At 42.6% G+C, this 20208-nt stretch overlaps 1 protein-coding gene across 1 annotated transcript in view; it reads right to left on the bottom strand.

Moving 5' to 3' along the window:
• The window catches only part of kif13a (kinesin family member 13A), a 44307-nt gene that overhangs the window by 22699 nt on the left and 1400 nt on the right, over positions 1-20208 (bottom strand). Inside the window, exons 3-11 of the mRNA XM_071517491.1 lie at positions 8737-8749; positions 6734-6794; positions 5654-5746; positions 4424-4604; positions 2321-2408; positions 1402-1536; positions 1142-1254; positions 912-1023; positions 63-275 (exon numbers count right to left, since the gene is read on the bottom strand). Of these exons, the coding sequence (XP_071373592.1) occupies positions 63-275; positions 912-1023; positions 1142-1254; positions 1402-1536; positions 2321-2408; positions 4424-4604; positions 5654-5746; positions 6734-6794; positions 8737-8749 (1009 nt within the window). The remainder of the gene's footprint in view (positions 1-62; positions 276-911; positions 1024-1141; positions 1255-1401; positions 1537-2320; positions 2409-4423; positions 4605-5653; positions 5747-6733; positions 6795-8736; positions 8750-20208) is intronic.

The following is a 20208-nucleotide window of genomic DNA, read 5'->3' as shown; positions in this document are numbered from 1 at the left end:
ATTTGTATTAAGTGTCATTTAACCCTGCTATTCCATATGGTCTGCCCAATCCCCCCCCTCACCTCGGCCTGAGAGAGCTGCACTTTGAGCTTCTCCACCTCTTCCCTCAGCTCTCTGATGATGCGAGCGTTGGGGTCTTCGTTCACCACTGCATGGTTGACGATCCTCTTGGCCCTGTCGGCGTAGCGTAGTGTGGACAGGGTCTCCTCATAGTTATCAGCCGCTGGACTCACTGTGGCTATCATGGCTGTCTTGCTGTTGCCACCAAGGTTGTCCTTAAAAGAAAAAAACATACCACAAGGCAGAGCGGTGTGTTTATAGAATAAGGTAAGATGAATTTTCTTAGGAGCATCTCTATAAGAACAGGGCTGTGTGTGTGTGTTCGTTTGTGTGTAATGCTTTTTGCAATGCACAGTGCTTAGGGGAATTGCAGTATGCACTGTTTAGGAGGTGCAGCGCTCTAAGAGCCCTGCATAAGGGAGATATGGTGTGCTCTCATACACTTGGCAGTACGGTAGAAGTTAAACATCAACCAACTCAAGGCTGGTGCACTGTACATCCATATACCAGGAAGTAGCTCTGTGATTTTCTAACTGTTGTGCTAAGTCAATGTATTATTTAAATATTTTGTTCTTAGTTTTGTTCTTAGCTCTTAGTTAAAACACTGTGCAACCACAGCACTTTGGTGTTAACAGGTGGAATTTTTGAAGTCAGCATAGTTTGACTTATTCCAATAATGCAACATCCCCCCTGCTGATTTGAAGACAGGTGCTGCATTTTTCCATTTCCTTTGCATGCAACAGAGGACAAACATATTTTTTTTATGTTGTCCCTACATTTTAGCAAACACACACTACTTTCATAACCATAACAGAAGGCAGTTATAGAACTGTGTAAAGTGTGGGTCAAACCTTGAGTAGCCAGGTGAGGACTGAGTCTCTATAAGGCACAAACTTGGCCTTCCCCTTCCCTGCAGACTGGTCAGCCAGAGCAGAAATCACACAGCCCAGGGTGGTGAGAGACCTACAGCCACACAAAATAATTCAATTTGAGTGACACCAATGTGAACTTTCCAAATGATCAATTGGACTCCACACAGTTAAATGCCTTACAGAGTGCAGGTTAGTGTAATAGCACCCACTTGTTTATGTTGCTGCCCTCTTTGAGTCTCTCTCCAGCAGCTCCAGTCTTGGACACTCGCTCACTCCCTGCCAGGTCAACCAGACTCATCTTGCTCACCTTCTCCCCCGAATTCTGTTCGCCAGTACCACACACAGACAGATGCACACCGTGACATGCAAACACAAACACATTAATGCAATAGATACAGATGAAGCCATTGATTTCAGTGTCTGCAAAGACTTTTTCATAGTAATAGTGGGTGCAGCAAGAAAGACTGACCCCAGACCGTAGATCATACAGCGTTTGTGTGACGATGATGCTGAAGACGGCATGCGACCGACTGCTCTCCTCATTCATGTTGGTGGCAGCAACTGTGCGAGATTTGTTCCCTTCTGACATTAAAACCTCAATGTCCTACAAGATATAGAGAGGGAAGTCATGAGTTCGGAAAATAGAGATAGATAGATAGATAGATAGATAGATAGATAGATAGATAGATAGATAGATAGATAGACAGTAGATAGATAGATATATAGATAGATAGAGAGTGAGAGGGAGAGAGAGAGAGAGAGAGAGAGAGGAGAGAGAGAGAGAGACAGAGAGAGAGAGAGAGAGAGCACTATTGACTACTATTGCATGTAATATGTTTCTGTGTGTATAAGAGAAAGAGCATGAGTGGTAGAATAATAAATGTCTGAGCTGGGACATAAAGTGAGGTTGCACACCTCTTTGGGTGAAGGCGAAACTTGCAAATGGGTCATTATGATAACAACAAAGGCAGGCAGTATTCACATATGGCTGCATGCCATGTGATTTAGCTGGGTCACAGCGGGCAGTGGGCTGAGGCTCTGGGAAATCCACTGGACTAATATCAGGAAGGCCAGAGCAGAGAAGAACAGGGTGGAGATGTTCAAACTTAATTAAGGAAGGTCCTGCCAAGACCTGGCATGACTACACAAAAACCCATGACTAAATCACACATCAGGAATATGTGTGTCATTAGAGTTGCTGTACTTGGAAGCATTTTAGACTTTTAGGGGTTATTCTGAATATAAATCAACGACTTGACAATTGGCGATATGATATTCATGTATTGTGGAATGTCAGTGTATGTGAAAGTTGAAGCTCTTTGGTGAGTGAAGCTGGGTGGATTCAGCCCAGCCTACGGTCGCAGTGTGGACAGATAGGTAAGACACACCTCAAAGTTAGTCACAGCCAGTTGAGACAGACCATCCACATATGGACCCAGGACTTTGTGCTCTCGAACTTTCAGGGACTGTCGGCTCCTTAACATTGAGGACGGCAACACAGCGAGGAAAGGAAGAAGAAAAGACAAAAGGAGGAAAAAACAGTGATTCCAATCAGGTACATGTATGCAAAAACAAACCAAGAAGAAAATTGTGATTTTTTAAGCACAAAAATTGGATCAATTTGAAATCAATTGTAAACTACTGCATGAAATTCATATAACTTGCTACAATAATGCATCTGCTTGATTTGACATTCTTCCCTTTTCCTGTAACGCTTCACCTTTTCAGTCTCCAATGCTGCCATGGTGATGAAAGCCAAGAAAAATATTAGCCTTTGTTATACTGTCGTCGCTGTTTAACTCTCTGCTCGTCACTTACTGCAGCTCTACAGATACTGTCTTTGGAGCGGCAGAAATCATCTCTACTGACCTTGAGTGTCTGGTCAGAATGAATGAAGACTTAAAGGGTTGGTCCAGGGTTTGAGAAGCCCATACTACTGATGACTTATTGACCACCCTCTTAGGACATCCATTCACGTTTTCAGTGTTTCTGGGAAATTTACACCAGCCTCCCATTAGCATTTGGTAGCAATACTACTTCAAGAAAATTAAGAATTACACTTTCTCTCAAATCTCCTTTCAAAAAGTGATATTACTTATTCCTGCTACACTCTGGAAGTAAATACAATGGTCTGCATGCAACGTTGAATTAATTAATTGCATTGTTAGCATTGCTAGCAAATGCTAATAGGAAGCTGATGCCAAGTTCTCACATATAGAAACACTTACTATAAAAAAAGTTGTTTGAATGTCTTTAGAAGGGGCATCATTTGTGTTAAAAAGGATACACTTCTCAAAATCCTGAACCTTCCCTTTAAAAAACAGAAATAGAGAACAGGTCCTGTGTGTCTATTCTAACTCAATAAGCACATTTTTCTTATAAGAAAACCATGTGGCATATCACAAACTTAAACAAAGGTTAGGCACATGTTTCACTAGATGGTGCAGGTGGGTCAGCTGAACTGGATCTTCAGTTGGCTTCTTGCCAGGTGTTGGGGAGAAACCCTATAGATCAATAGCAGTCAACTTATCCCTCGCCATGGCAACAGAATCACTGATGTTGGCAGAAACCAGGTTCACAGAGTGCTCAGTTCAAAGTAAGAGACACACACTGCAGCAAACAACAGGATACGACAGCTAGAAAGACCATGGTCAGTCCCCTGCTTATAGTGGGACTCTGCAGTGAAGAGACAGAAATACTAGGCACACTAGACATAGATATCGCAGTAGAGCAGTGAGAGACACATTTACTAATCGATCTATACTCCTGAAGTCACAGAGCGGCAGAGAGAGATCAAGAGAGTGTGAAGCTGGTTATATAAGCGAGAGGAAGTCGCCATCGCAATGGGTCTGGCTGCATCTTCAGACATCTGCAGCACACAGAGCGCTCCACTGTAGTCGCTCTCTGGGGCTCCCCTCACAGGCTGCACTGACCGCTCTCCTGCTCTCAGCTTCACTAACAGATGTCCCTGAAACACACTCTTTCACAGCTCGCCCTCCCCTGCAGTCTGTCTGCCAACCCACATCAGACCATAGAGGCGAAGAATGCAGCAGTGTCAGAGGATGATGCTGGCCGCTGTTCTCCAGGAAATAACTGGGTTGAGCTTCCTCCTCACATCATTATGTCGCCATCCCCATTCATGCAACTAGACACAACAGAGCTATAAACAGAGATGAAAACCAACACAGAGTGAGAGCTGACTGAGAGGTCACTGCTTGTGCTGGAGCTGGAGTTTGTCTGGTGCTGTATGGATTGGTGAATCCAGACTCAGAGAACATTACACCACAGCCTGAGCACATAGTGCAGCTTGTGTAACCAGTGTTTTGAACCCCGGGTCATCAGTGTACTGCAAGACCAAACCATTAGCTCAGTTAAATTCAGCGGGCTGATGCAGCGTGTTCAGGTCAGACAAGGATATAAATCCCATGTGCTTATTTTGAAGAAAAAAAGTTTTGGATTCATTCCGGTGCAAGGCCATACAGCAGACTCACCCTTTGGGATCCAGCAGGTCACGGACCTTCTCGTTGTAGATCTCCATGTAGGACACCTCCACCTTAAAAGAATGGGCCTCGTTCGACTCTCTGTGGACCCTCTCAAACAGGGAGCAGCACAACCGGGGGATCAGGCCTGGCTGCTCCCCATTCCCCATCATGGAAAAGGACTTGCCTGAACCTAGAGGGACATACCAGAGTTACAACCTCTTCCACCCTGCCAGTCCCACCATCATTACAAATGCATGTTGTGCAGCCAAGCTTTGCTCAAACCCACAAAATATTATTTTAAATTGTAGACAAGATCCCAATGTTTCCAAAGATACCAAATATGCCATGGTGGATTACAGGGAAATGTGTATAACATGATGGACAAGACATCTAGATTTTTTCCATTTGATGTAATGGTGCAGCCATAAAAAATGGCATCAAGGGTTTGAGCGTGCTATAGCTTCAATGAAGCACTGGAATGAGCAGATACAGAATATGTATGTGACACTGTCATACAGTATGGAAAAACATTTTTTCTAAATTTGAAGCCACTTAAGGGGAAATTTAAGGGGAAAAAGTGCAAGGGGATATTTGAATCACCATTTTTTGCAAATGGACTGATTTTTACAGCCTAATTACAGAAAAATGGCTGTCTTGACCATATAATCACAAATACACTTGATCTGGCAAAGATGTAGGGTCTTGATGTCTGCAGTCAAAGTTTGTTTGTCTGAGTGTTGAGGGATTCTTCAGGACTAAGACAAACCAGTGCCAATCTGGTTCTCTTCATGACTTAAGTGCTGCTTGAAAAAACCCCCAACACTATCTCATACATCTGGTGACTAGCAGGCGATTGAAATATTTTTTTCCCCGTGGAAGATAAGAGTCAGAGCTCTTCTCTTCAAAGTGTTGATTAGGTGTGTCATTTTACCATGGGTTTCCCTCCAGGACAGGAAATGGGATAAAGGAGCTAATTTAATCCGTGGCGAGGAAGGATGTGACTTGAGTGATTCACCAGTGTGATTAGAAATACAAGTCTTCCTGTTCTTGTACTTTCTACAGAGCTAAGCTGCTATAGAATGGCCCTCTGAAGACGACCAGGCCTGTGGATCTACTTAAAGACTTAACATATAATGCAGGCCAGTATCATTGGTAAATATCTGTAAAAGTGTGCATGATCCTCTGGATTTAGAGCAAAAAAAAAGGATAAAAAATTTAGTGAGTCAATGAAGATTTTACCTGTTTGTCCATAGGCAAATATGCAGGCATTATATCCCTGGAATGCATTTTCAAGTATTCCCTCTCCAAGGCACTTGAAAACCACCTCTTGACCTTTTAAACAAACAATTGGTCACCATGGAGATTATGGTAAACAGATAAACCATTCAGTTATATAAGTACTATTAGCTGTCTGATTAGCATCCTCTGAATTAGTACAGTGAAATAAGTAGTGAAATGTATGGACAAAGGCTACCAAACAAAAAAACAATGTTAGGGGAGAAGATTCATGAAAAGTGGCAGATTCCTGTCTGGTCGTGTGGAAAATGCCGGGCTGTGTACAGAAATCTCTTGTGTTGCTCACTGTCATGCTCCTGGTGAATGGGGCAGCTGTTTAATGAGCTAAATAAAGCCGTGGCCCAGGCCCTTCAGGCAGCCCTTCAGCGAACAGATTGCCTTGTCGCTTCAGCACAAAGCACATATAAGCATTTCATTTCCATCACAAAATGGGAGTGATATGATAAACACAATATCTACAATGACTATGTAAATCTACCTTACCCTCTCTACCCCTGTTCTATAGATGTTAGAAAATAATGTGGCTATAAACTTTTCTGTGCACCACTCATTAGAGAAAGGTAGCTGTAGCTGAAGAAATTGCATTTACCATTTGAGTGGGTGCATGGGAAATATAATACCCGATTGCATATATGCAAAATACAAAATGTAAATGTGACCAATCTGTGGTATCCATATTATTGCAATTTGTTGTATAAAATACAAATATGCACGTCAGTTTCTGGTATGTATTGTACTGAACCACTTGATGCTTTTATTTCTTATTTATGAGCCAATATAAAAAACCACTGACCTGTTTATGTATTTTACTTTATTCACTCAAAATGCAAATCATCTTACAAGGTGCTTTGCATAATGCAAAATTGCAGATTTCCATCAAGGAGGGACTTTCCTTACAGTATTAGAGTAGTAGAGTTGTAGCATTAAGCTCACCCGGCAGGTTCCTCACAAACCTGGGACATGTTTTGAGTTCTTTGGTGATGAGGGGAGGATTAGTTTCAACATTAACACTTCATGACTCACCAGCATACTTAGGAACGTTGGACTCATCCATGGACCAGAAACAGTGGTCGAAGGCAAACACCTGCAGAAGAGAAAGGACAGGCACAGGGAGTAAACACACACTTCACACACCTGTCCAAGCATGTGAAGTGCCGCACAACCTGAGCCTGCTTACCAGCTCCTGCTGTGGTTAGACACCTAAAGGCACAAAGCTAGGCTTATTGTGCTGTATCACGCCACCCTACAGTAAATCAGCAGGATGGAGCTTGTCTGTGTGAGTAAGATGAAGTCTAACTAAGTACTGTTGGAGGTAATGGTTGTTAGGACTGTGCCATGACTGCCTGCGCAAATCCACTGTTAGTTGCCCCATGTTTTGTCATAGCGGTCAGAGTTAAATGAATTCATAAATCAGGGTCAGTGCTCCCCAGTAGAAATTCCAGCTCCCAGTGACCCTGGTCTCCAAGGAAACAGGGCTGGAGCTGTTCCTGGTAGTGCAGGCTGGCCCTCTGCCCTCAGCCCCGGGTCTCACAACAGAGACTTTACTAGCACAGACCCCTTGTGTCACACAGGCACCTGCATGTGCTCTGGGCCCTGGATGGATAACATAGAAAGGATGCTCCCTGGGGAAGAGCAGTGGCCTCATTTACCAAGGCTCCCCTATTCCTTACAGATAGAATAGGATTGTGGCTCCTGCTGTGTACAGCATATATTTAATTCAACATATATTTTTTTCTTTGTTTTTTTCACTTAACACTCAAATTTCATAAAATTTATATTTTATCCCAGCCCAACCGCATCTCTTTTCAAGACTTCTTCCAAAATGCTGAAAGAATGGGAATCACTACTGCACTGTCATCCTGCAGTGCAAGCACAGCACTGCTGCACATGTTGCTACTGCTGGCTTTCACTGCACTGCTGGTCTGCCAAAGCGGCTTTCCCTCCACGAATGTCCCAAAATGATTGAACTCTTTTCTAATCATAATAAAGGGCATCGGCCGGGGAACCACTGGTTGCATAGTCAGCATGGGAAGGACTGAGATCACTGAATGCTTTGAAAGCAAGACCTCCTCTTGTGACTTTAGACAAGTGAGTGGGTGCCATTCAAAGAAACAAAAGTGCCATCATTCTCAATTAGGGCAGGCTTGGTAACTAGGGCTTAAATCTCCCCTGGTCTGTCCCTGTCCAGCCTCTGGGTGTGAGTGAGCAACAAATTGTTCTTGATTGGACAATTACTATTAATCAGCAGCACAAATAATGATGAAGGTGGGTTGAAAAGTGCAACGCTCTGTTTGTCATTTCTATGATGAAAACAGGTCAAACGTGATCAGACTGTGACCTCCACTTCCCCTTTAAAATGCAGGGAGGCTAACTTCAGTGCCATAATAACTTAGCAGACAGTCATGTGTTTTCGGCCGTCTAGCTGAAGGCTATAGGGGTAGCTGAGGTTCACAGACCCCAGGGACCGCGGACGCTCGCGGCCCCACTCACTGAGCACAAAGCCCCGTCGCTGGTGTGTGAGGCCTGAGCGTCTCTGAGCTAGTCACCAGTGTGTCGTCAAGGGGGGAGGTGGGGGTGCACTCCAACAATGCTGCTTTGAATGCACACACACACTGCCCCAGTGTCCGTGCTCATCCCTCTCTCATTGTAGAGCCTTTGTGGGTGTTCACGAGATCTTAGAGCGCTGACACATTCACACGGACATCTATCCGGCTCCTGCTGACCGACCAAACTACTAAAACACTCTCAATCATGCCCCTAGAAACCATGCCCCGACAGTACAGCGCCCTCTGTGCTGTGCTTCTCAGGGCTTCAAAAGGTATAGGGGGATACTGTTGCTTGTGCTGCATCCTGCTACTGAATTACTGCAGTATCTGTGACAATGCCAGGAGGGTGTTTGAGCAGTCACTACAGAGGGCTTCTTGCACTGAAAATAACTCCTGACTGTTTCTGCTGACACTGCACGTCAGTTATGTTGATGCTAGCCAGTTCTGGTGTAGCAACGGAGACAGAAGAAGCATACATACCTTAGGCTGTTTCCTGTTGAATGGGATGAGCAAACCGTAGCGGAATAAAGAGAAGAAACCCAGGGGTACATCAGCAATACAGAGAGAGAGAGAGAGAGAGAGAGAGAGAGAGAGAGAGAGAGAGAGAGAGAGAGAGAGAGAAGAAATAACATGGTGAGCATTAATACAATTTAACAGTCTGAACATGTTCACTCTCAGTAAAAAGCAGCTGCACTCCTCACAGTAGGAAACCTCCTATTGTCTCTGTTGACACAATTGGTTTTAGCTGAATTTGAAATGTTTGCATTGAAAATAAAAACTTTATTGGTCACAATATTAGTAACTAATCAACTTTTCTTATGATACCGCTTCGTAACTCTCTACACATCATAAATTCCTGGTGTGACTTCTTCATTCATTCATTCCTTCCTTCATTCCTCCCATTTATTCACTCACTCATTCACTTCCACACAGTGGTATTTCCTGGTGGTGGTGGCTGCTGTGATTGGGTTCATAATTGGGCCAGTGGAGCGTGAGGAAGGGAAGAGATTTAGGATTCAATGTCCCACTGACTCTGTTGAGTAAACAGCCCTTATGCCTGTGGACTTAACAGAGAGGCCAGGTTGGGGAGGCCGGACTCAGCATTACCCACCGCCGGAACTAAAGACAAAGGGCAGTATATGGGCCAAAGTTATGTAGGAGTATTCTCTGAAATGGAGGGGGACTTCCTTAAAGCAGAAAAATGAGAACATAATTTGAGACACTAAAAAAAAATGTTATTAATACCACTTGATAACACGTGTGGCTGAGAAATAATGTCTTACCTTGCATTAATAATAACCATCTCAAGCATAACTCAGCAAAAACATGACATCTAATGACTCTTTGCACTTGCCTGTTATGTTATCTCTGTGACTGTGAACATACCCCACTCCCAACCCCAGCACCACTCTGTGCCTCTACATCTGGCACAGTCACGTCCTTCAACAATCAGCAGATCCCTCCTGCAGGCGTCTCCTGGCAGAGCGACAGAGGTGGGCATCACCTTCACACAGTAACTAATACTGTGCAGGTTGCTTTGATAAGACTGAAACACTGCACCGGAGTGTCTCACACAAACTGAGCTGAGCCGCCCACGCTCGCACGCCCGGGAAGCTGTATGACAATACCCAAGGATGTCTCACAAGGACTGCTCTTTCATTACTCTCCTGCACTTTCAATTTACATTTTAAGCATTTAAAATGCGTACTGCTATTATGGCTTCTATGTGATGAGAAAAAATAGGACCAAAAAGCAAGGTGATCTCCGTAAAAGAAGCAAAGTAAAAACTGACAGAGGAGAAGTAATGGACACCAACTGCTGTCCTCTGAAGAGCTGTCAACATATTCCCATCTGCAGACTATATACAGGCCATTAACTGGGCTCAAGCTCATTATAATGAGTGGCAGAGAGAGAGTGAGGGGTAGAAGAATAAAATGAAGAGGGCCTAGTTTGGGTTCATACTCTGTCTGAATCTGGGCCACTGACAACCACGGTGACTAGGTCTTAATCAGAGCTGACAAAGACTGCAGGGCCCTGTCTGCTGGTCTGGCCCTCTACACTGGAGTTCAGAGAGGGAATGTCCATGGGGAGATATGGGATATGGACCAGGAGCAGACACCAGGGAGCAAAGATCTGAGACTTCCAGGGGAGAAAGTAGGAGCGCTGATCAAGTACCACTGACCAGCTCCCAGTGTCTGCCTCATCCATAATGACTGAATATGAATGAATAAAGGTAAAACTGATCCTAGAGCAGATCCAACCATCAAACTACAGTGTTGCCCAAAAGTAGAGGAGATGTTTATTGTTATATTACATTTAGGGCTTCATGATTAGCACAAAAAATCCCATTACTTTGCTTGATATTGTGGCCCAATTTATTAATCAAGATTATCATCTTTTTTTATATGTACATCATGACTATTTTCAACAACAGTGGGTGTTGTACATGAAAGAAACATCTGAGAGATCTTTGACAACAAACACAAACAGTCTCTTGAGGAAACAGAAATGGGTAGAGGAGGAGTACCAATGTATCACTATGGAGAACAAAGAGAAGAGTAGAAAGAGAGAGCCAGACACACACACACCACAATGTGGAGACAAAAAGATAGTAAGTTATGGCAGGCATGCAGTGTAGCCACTCTATAGATCATAGGTAAACATTCACTGACATTCTACCTACATCTGAAAGATAGATTATGTAATTACAATCATACATCAGAAGCAAATCAGAGTTACTGCTGCAGTTTGCTTTGTGTCTCATCATATGCGTACAGTATATGCAACCAAATTTGGTATGCTGGGTATGCTGAACCAGACAATGGGGGGAATTGTATGTAACTAGCTATATTTGGGCCTTCATAAACCTCTATTTTCCATGGAAATAATTTTCCAGCCAATTAACATTACATTTATCTCAGAAAACTATCTGTCCTTAGTTCTTCCCCCTATTGTAATATTGAGGACTCCCCTCAATAAGGTGAAGAATATTAAGCTCCAATTCTCCCACTTTAAGCCCAATTGCTCCCTAGATTGTCTCCCCAGAAATCTGTGCCTCTCTAAGCGATTCTGCACCTGTCTCCCTCACTTTGCTTGTAGAGACCATCTTTGTCCTCTCATTTAATGATTCTGTAAAGCACTTTATTGACTCTGTAAAGCACTTTGCAACTTTGGTTTGAAAAGTACTAGGGCTGAACAATTAATAGAAATTTTATCGAAATCGCAATATGGCCTACTGCAATTTTCAAATCGCAGGAGGCGCAACATTTGTTAAAGGCGAAATGTGTGTTAAAATGCCATTTTAAATGAAATATTGTCGTGCTGCAGAGATGTCCTGGCCTACACATCATATTCTACAGACTTAAGAAAACAACAACTTTGTTTGGTACAGATCCCCACAAAAATCACACCATAATCATTTTAATACGTTTTTCAATGAAAATGAGACTAATGATGTAAAAATTATCATTCCCTCTAATATTGCAAATCATATCGCAATTGTAATATCAGTCAAAATAATCGCAATTAGATATTTTTTCAAAATCGTTCAGCCCTAAAAAGTACTATAAAGTTTATTGTTATATTACATTTAGGGCTTCATGATTAGCACAAAAAATCCCATTACTTTGCTTGATATTGTGGCCCAATTTATTAATCAAGATTATCATCAACTGCAATTTTATTGCACTTTTCTTACATGTACGTCATGAATATTTTCAAATACAGTGGGTGTTGTACATGAAATGAAATGTTTAAATACTGCCAATATGGCAATATTCTACAATTATAAATTGTAAAATCTAAAATCATGATACATAATTATACATGATTATTGTTTAGCCCTTATTACGATATGTTTATTCATGTCATTCTAATTAAGAAATGCTAAAAGAGGCAGCATGGTCCAGAATTCTGTACTGTACAGTTCCAAACTATTCAAGCATGAAGCCCACAGGCCATTTGAACTGCAGTGTGCATGTCAAGTCGATGCCTGAGGGCTACTTACAGGCTGTGCTGTAGTTGTATGAGTGTGTGCACATGTATGACACAGAAGTGCCAGGCGGCATCAGAGTCTTCCCCCCTCAAGAGGCCGATGCAGGCAGACACCACAGCCCCAGCAGGGCATGGCTGCGGTCTCCAAGTCCCCACGGGAGCTGGTTCTATGTGCCTTAATGTGTGTGTCATCAAGGGAGCACTCAGGTTCACGCGCCTGGAGCTACCTGGTGCCAAGTCATCCATGAATGAGTTCAACTTGGCCAAGGGTGAAAATTGGCCTCTCACACTACTATGATTCACTCTGTACTGATACCATGCTGTGGCAGAGTTTAGAAGGGCACATTTTGATCTTCCATACTGAATCAATATTTTTATTTAATTAGAGGGGGATGACATGTGACAGAGGTTCTGGGCCATATTCGAACAGGACATCATGACCACATGGTACCACTGAGCCACCAGGATGACCATTGCAACCATTTTTAAGTTAATTGTTGAGGCTCAGATACGGGAAGCTCAAACACTGATGGTGGAAACGTGACATCTTTAGGTTCCCTCCAGCTAGGAGATGTGCTGGTGCCCAAGAGGAAGGTATGAAGAGAGGAGAGCACCAGTGGAATCTCCCCTCTGGTTGTGGAGCAGGATTAAGGCCACTGGGTTATTATGCCACAGAAAACTGCACTCTACTGGTCCTGCAGACAACGGCACAGCTGCCTAGATTAATCTACTGTATCATCCATCCCACTGATGCATCCGTCTACTCTTAAAAAAATGATATGGCATGCCCACACTCACACTTGTGTGTGCATTAACACAGTCACCCACAAATACATATCACAAAACTTCATGTGTCATTCAAGTTTTAATACCTCTTAAACTGACAGACTGGGAACAGACTGGCTCAAAACAGCTGCCAAAAATCATATAACTGGTATTATCTGTTTAACAGCCCAGAAAATGAGTTTTAAATCACAATGAAAAGTCATAAATCCAAATGTAGTAACGCACATGTTTTGCTCCCAATTTGCCATGGCATGAAGGAGACAGTGTCAAATTCATCACTGTGATTTAGCAGGCTTTGCGAGGCTCAAGCCGCCTCTCTAGCATTTACTACAGAGTTTGTGATGATGACATAATCCTGCATTTCCAGCCTGCTCAAATCGAATATGTAAATCACATGGATGAGGTTCACCCCCCATGGAGCTGACATGCTGCACACGAGTACATTCATCTGGCTTGTACATACAAACACATGCACTTGCACATTCACATCCACAATCATACGAAGAAGCACACAGACACTCACTCTCACACTCTCTCTCTCTCTCTCTCTCTCTCTCACACACACACACACACACATTGATACACACAGGTATGCTGGCACAGCACACATTAGTGATTGAAAGTAGCAAGGGCGTACCACAGTATGCCGTCTCTGGCTCTGGCATACCCTTCCCCCCCATATGTACTAATTCTTCTCCCTCATCTGTCGCTGAAACTATGTATCCCCCACCCTGTTAACTTCCATTCAACCGCACACATGATTCTTTCCCCTGTTTGACTGTCGACATGGTTCAAACAATTACAATTCAATAAGCTTCGGAGCCAACCACAACATCCAGAGCTCTCTGTGTGTAGGTGTTGGGTTACACGGCACTGTGCTCTCATAGGCTTCAAGCTAACATTTCAAATGGTCTTTCAGTATGTTTAGAACAGAACACGCTGGTCCCCACCCACTCAAAGCAGAGGTCACCCTGCGTAATGCTGTACAGACAGGAGAGCAGGAAAATGCCAAACAGAATTACAGTAGGGGGTGGGTCTCTTGTCTAACCAATAACACTCAAGTTGGGTCCAAGGAATCATACAGTCTTTTGACAAAGCTGCCACTTTTATTAGCCTAAATGATCCAAAAATAAACATGTAAAGTGGTTAAAGTCAGAGGTTTACATACATACATACAACAGTACGTTCTATTTCCAACACAGCACTAAAGGATGGCTGGTTGACGCTAATGACAGAAACAGACCTGCAGGATCCATCCAAGCTGCTAAGACAGCTAGCGGTGATTCCCACCATTCAACACCTTTGAATCAACAACATATTGAAATATAACTTCACATTTTAGTGGAACTTGTTGAGTCAGCCAGTGACCTCTAGTATACAAGATCTCTCAATATGCAACGTCTTGGCTTATTAAGCTATTTTGAAATAGTGTCCAAAGCAAATGTGCCCGAAGGCCGTTGTTCTACATGCTAAAATTAGCTTCCTATGAAAAAAACAAAACAAAACCACTGAAAAATGTTTGGGGTGGCTGGGGGATATCACATAATGGGTCATCATAATTCCAGAACTTTTCTGTATCCTGGCAACTGCTGTCACCAGGCAACTGTTGTAAACATGGAGCCAAGACAACCTACCAGCCTCATGAGTCAAAGTTCCAATATGAAAGCCAAGCTCGAGATCTCAAAACAGCCTTAATGAATAGCATTGCCATGAGCAATGCACATGATGCCTACATGGGCCTGGAAGATTTCTAAGTTTCCCCAACAAAATGTAAATAACACAACATATGACATAATCAGGTTCTACTTTAATCTTCTCTGGCATTTCTAACACCACTACTACAAGCTGGGTCAGTAGGCTATAGGCCAAGTTGTGTGTGCTAAACACAGGGACACTGAGAACATCTGCTCTAAGCCTTAAATCTGGTGAGTACCAAAGGCAAGAAACAAGCCAAAAAGAAGTGAAGTTCATCAATTTGTTCAATATGGCGCTGCTTCCTCCCCAAGGGAAATGAAGTGACACATTTACTGCCAGACCACACCTCCTTTGACCCTGTCTGCTCGGTAGATGTCACTTAAGTGAATAGATGCGCCATGTGGCTGGTAAGGACAAGGGACAACAAAAGCCAGAAACTAGCCATGTATAACATCATTATTAGGCCATGTTATGACGTGCAAAACATATGATCATATTCTTAAATTGCAGGGAGAAATCTGTCAAATATATTTTCAATTACATGCTTAAACATAGTGAAATCTAATAAGGGAATTATTTCTTCCCAGACAGAGAGACAACTTTTGTTAATGCTGCCTGGCTCCACTCCCCCTGAATGAGCCTGAAAGTGATGTAAACGCCTGCAATAAACTTATCCCACCATGAAATAAAACCCATGTAAACACAACAGCCAACTTCAAAAGTAAGGCCTCATTTAAGAGAATCATGTGAGAAGGAAAACCAGAGTCATTATGGCAGAAAACTCTGTGACAAATACACTGAGAAATGGATTTTACATAGACTGCCTTCAGAATGTGAAGCCACATCTGAGATTAACAAGACGCAGACTTGACATCACTGGAATCCCATCTAGTCTTAGGAACCTAGAGAGAGGGAGGACACCATCTTTTCTAATTTCCACATCACGATGTAAACATTGTCCCACCCCCTAAACAAACAGGGGGAGCAGACCTCAAGGGAAAACAATCATTTTATCAGTAACACACTATGCTTTCCCTTAATAGGATGTGTGAATAACGTGTTGTGGAGAAAGGTTGAGCTGATAGCGCAGGCCAACTCTGAGAACAACCTCTTACTGAATGGAAAGGTTGATTATTTGCACATAGCTAAGGGAGCAAAACGGAAAGACAAAAGGAACATTCCTGAGGGCAGCCATTGGACAGGGCCGCATTGTCATTTGGAGAAGGCTTGTTTGGAAAGCATGATGACACTTGGTCATATGTGTGACTCTTGACAAATGCGACCAACTTTTCCAGCACAGAGAAACTACAACTGTCATGTCTACTCAACAGCTTTACTTAGCAGGGGAAAGTTTAGTGTCTTTGACATCTACGTATCATAAGAGCCAGCACAGAAACAGAGATCATTAGAGGCTATCTGCAAAGGGCTTTAAAAAACACATGTTGACCACATTGGGTTGGGCTTTGGCAGTCACACAGGGCAGACACAGCCTCTTACCAATCTGCTCTGGAGAATGGAAGCAGCCTGGCCAACAGCACTCACCAATATTCAGAATATCTTTCTTAGTATTTTTAGACGGTGGGAAAGTAGAGCTGGAGGTAGAGCAGGGGAGACACAGGAGAGAAAGTTATGGCAGGACTGACCCCAGACCAGTGAGGCACGTGTGACTCCAGACGCAGGGGAACCTAATGACTCGGCTATATCTGGGCACACTTTCAAAAAAACAAAAACATAGGCTAGGAATCCAGCAAGCTTAACAAACAGTTTAGAATTCCAGGAGTGGAGATGTAAATTACAGTGAACATTACTTCACAGGATACAGTGGGCCCTTTTTTGATTGAGCCCCCTCTCCACACTACTTCATTCAGATTGCAATACCCAAGTAAGCAAGATAACACGTTCAAGTGGAGATAAGGGAGGAACCCCCTGGGCTCTTGAAGCCCTTAGTGATAAGAAAGAGATTAGAGGGGAAATTACAAGCTTGGTTACAGACATTATCAGATACAGACATACTTCCACTGATCATCCTGAAACGCTGGACCATGGAGCTAGCAGAGAGGACAAGAAAACAAAAGTTGCATCGTCACCCCGACAAAGACATGTCAGGTAACTACTGGGAAAGAGGATAAAAGGCAGCACCTTCCTCTAACATTAACCAGTCTGCAGTCTAAAGAAAGTGTTGTTATTAACACTATTTGTGGTTGACATGGCATTTGCAACATGCTTGTGTATGTAGAATAAGAAATACTGAAAAAGGGTTTATATGCAAGACATTTTCCTACTCGATGGCCTTGTTGCATGTTGATGGACACGTTGGGGCATGATAGATGTAATACGGCCCCATTGTGTGAGTTGAAGGGTATTTTCCTGTCATGATGCTCCACCACTGATCCCCTCTGTAGACTGCAGCCTCAGGTATTTCTCTGCCTCTCCACCCCCACCTTCATTGTGTCTAAACCCCAAAGGATAGCAGACTGGCGCTTGAAAACCAAACTGCTTTCCCAGATTCACGTTTCAAATATGCCATTCGTGCCAGCTCAAGACAGACGTAAGATGAAACTAGAAAATGTGATTACGAACATAAGGAAACTCAACCTGTCGCCCTGAAGTCACCATCCATGTTTCATTCGCCCATCATTGTGATTATAGTTAATTTCTCAGGGAAAAGTGAGAGGGGGGAGGGGGGTCACGAGTCTTGCCACAATGAGACATGGTGCAAAGAACGAGGATTAGCCATCAAAGGAAAACCCTTATACTTTCTTCACATTCTTTACATGTTTTCATGGTGCTGTGTGGTCTGTGCACAAAACAGATGCAATCTGCAACGCTTTCCATGCCAAATTAATGAGCCAACATGAAATTGAATAATGCAACATGTGGCTCCAAGTTCAACCCACTAGTGACTGTGTTCATGTATTTCATTAAATTGTGGTCATTTTTCTGAAAGTATTGACAGTATGTAACTTGGAGCAAAATTATTGAAGCAAAATGAGTTCAACAATCCAAATAGTCATTGTTTTCCTTTGTCACGTTCTTTGCTTCAAAATATACAGCCTAAGACTTTAATTAGATGGCATAAGTAGTTTCATTTAACCAAAATATGTCTACATGAAAATATCTATTACTGCTCTGCCTTTCATGAGGTTGTGCCTGAGCATTCCCATGAGAGAGAAAAGGTTCCCATGATCTTGGCCCTGGAGCCATATTTGGCATGCTAATACCCACTAAGCCTAAATCTGACACATTTCCAACACATATGAGCAGGTGTCCTCAAAACAAGGCAAAGTGTTAGTGATCAGGGTATCCCCCCTTCTGTGGCTCCACAAAGTGCAGAGAGGAAAATTATATGGTTTAGGAAAACCATGGCAATCTAAACACAGAGACCCTCAGCCTTTCCAAGTTCAATTCAATTTGCTTTCATGAACAGTACTAGCACTAACTGAGATGTTTAAGAGTTATTATTAGCCTTGAGAGAGAAAATAAAAGCATCAAACATTGGTACTCAAATGGTGACATAATAAAATAAACTGAATCATATGATACCTGTCAAGCTCAAGGTCATGGCCCTTTAAATATGCTGTGTACTGTATTATCTTGAGAAATACAAATGACACAATTGTTTGTAGAGAAGGTAAGTCATGCATAGCTATGGCAGAAGGAAAAAATGACTAAGTATCCACTGTGACCTTGGATAAAACTTGGATAAACCCAGTCCAGCTGTTAGAGTGAAAATGAACCCAGCCACAATGCAGCAGTTTTCCTACTCAACCATACAGATCATAGTAGTATAGAGGTGACAGTGTAGACGTTGTTGTAATTAGGGATGCACCAATATATCAGCAGACTCTAGTCCAATATCAGCTTTAAAAAGCAATATCGGTATCAGTCCGATATTACTTTTACTGACGATATTTGGCCGGTTGTGGAATTGTCATTTTTGTGACCTTTTTTTCTAGGAGTGTGTCAACAATTCAAGTCAGTTGGCAACAGAATAAAACCAACATGGTCTTTTGTTTACAAACCACTTAATTATGTTAAGATAGGTATGTCTGAAAAGCTTAACCTTTTTTGCACCAGCATATGTACTAAGATTCTTACAAAAATGCTAATTGGTATCAGTAACAGTATTGGTATCAGTGTCAACAGATATGGGTGGGAAAATATCGGATATCGGCCTCAAAAAACCATATCGGTGCATCCCTTGTTGTAGCCATTTTATAAAGGATAAAGACATCAAAGTCCATGAAAGGAATCTCTGTATTAATGTAATGCTAGAGGTGCCAAGTTGTTACAACATTCAGATATGGAAACTTCTACTGAATCAAAATGTGCCTTGAGCTTGTGAGTCTGCATATGGCTCGCTTGAAAATATGGCAGCAGGTAGAAATGGAAACATCCAGCATCAGATCCAAAGACTAATCAGCTACCTTAGAGAATATTGCAGACAGACTCATTCAGAATGGCTGTAGTGTCTGCACAGTTATTGTCATTTATTTGACCTCTCACCCACAACAGCCTTTTGTTCTATTGTCATGCATTCTGTTCCATGAATGTTAGCTTTGAGCGTGATTTGTTAAATTGCCTGGAACGGAGCTGTTGTGTGGCAATTTCTGTTCCGATAATTGCCTTAAATATAGGTTAATGTGTGGGCCCTAGCTGCTTGAGGAGCAAGCTCATTACCACTTAACGTTGACTGCTGATTACATGGAACAACAGATAAACTGTTACAGTTTAACAGGACTGGCTCTGGGCCATGAGAAAAGCCTTGGCTGTGGCATGTATATTGGTTACATTGACTTCATTTTCAGTCGTCAGTAGGGTCTGGTCAAACTGTATGGACCTTCACATACTGTGGCTGGAAGAGCTTCTTGTCCATATGAAATACTCAGTAAGTGAGAAAACAAGGACAAATACAATAATCCTAGATTCTTTTTCCCAATTGAGCATCCTTGAAGATTTCATTTGCATCCATGGGTAATCAGGTCAGCTGTCTAATCATGGGTGACAAAGGACAACGGTGGAAGAGAGCAACCAAACCAAGCATAACACTGTAGCAAATGCAGTCTGCAACTATGATGGGTGACTTATAATTATGATCTCTGATCATCGCTAACAGGCACAAGATTTAACTGACTTCCCAAGCTTACAGCCATTATTAGCCTACATGCTATGTGACTGGAGAGATCCCCTCATTACAATCTGAAAGCAAATCACATCTCTAGCCAGCAGAAACATGGGCATTTTTGCTGACCTTTAATACGCCGCCGGAGTATGAAACATTAGAGGATGCTTAGCTTTCCTTTCCCTGGAGCGTTCTGTACACTTTTCTCCACTTTTAGCCATGATGATAACGCCTGCTACAGTGTGCAATGTACTGCCATGCCCATTCAAAAAAGCCTGAATTCTGAAAACTGCATGACAAAGCAAACCGCTTGACATGTAACTAAAGTTCTGACTACTAAGACTTAAATAGTCCTT

The sequence above is a fragment of the Centroberyx affinis genome, unplaced genomic scaffold, assembly GCF_046629955.1.
Source record: "Centroberyx affinis isolate AG114_WGS23_722 - 3 ecotype Tasmania unplaced genomic scaffold, CSIRO-AGI_Caff_v1 ptg000498l_1, whole genome shotgun sequence".
Classification (NCBI taxonomy): domain Eukaryota; kingdom Metazoa; phylum Chordata; class Actinopteri; order Beryciformes; family Berycidae; genus Centroberyx; species Centroberyx affinis.
This window is presented reverse-complemented; position numbering and strand designations above follow the sequence as displayed.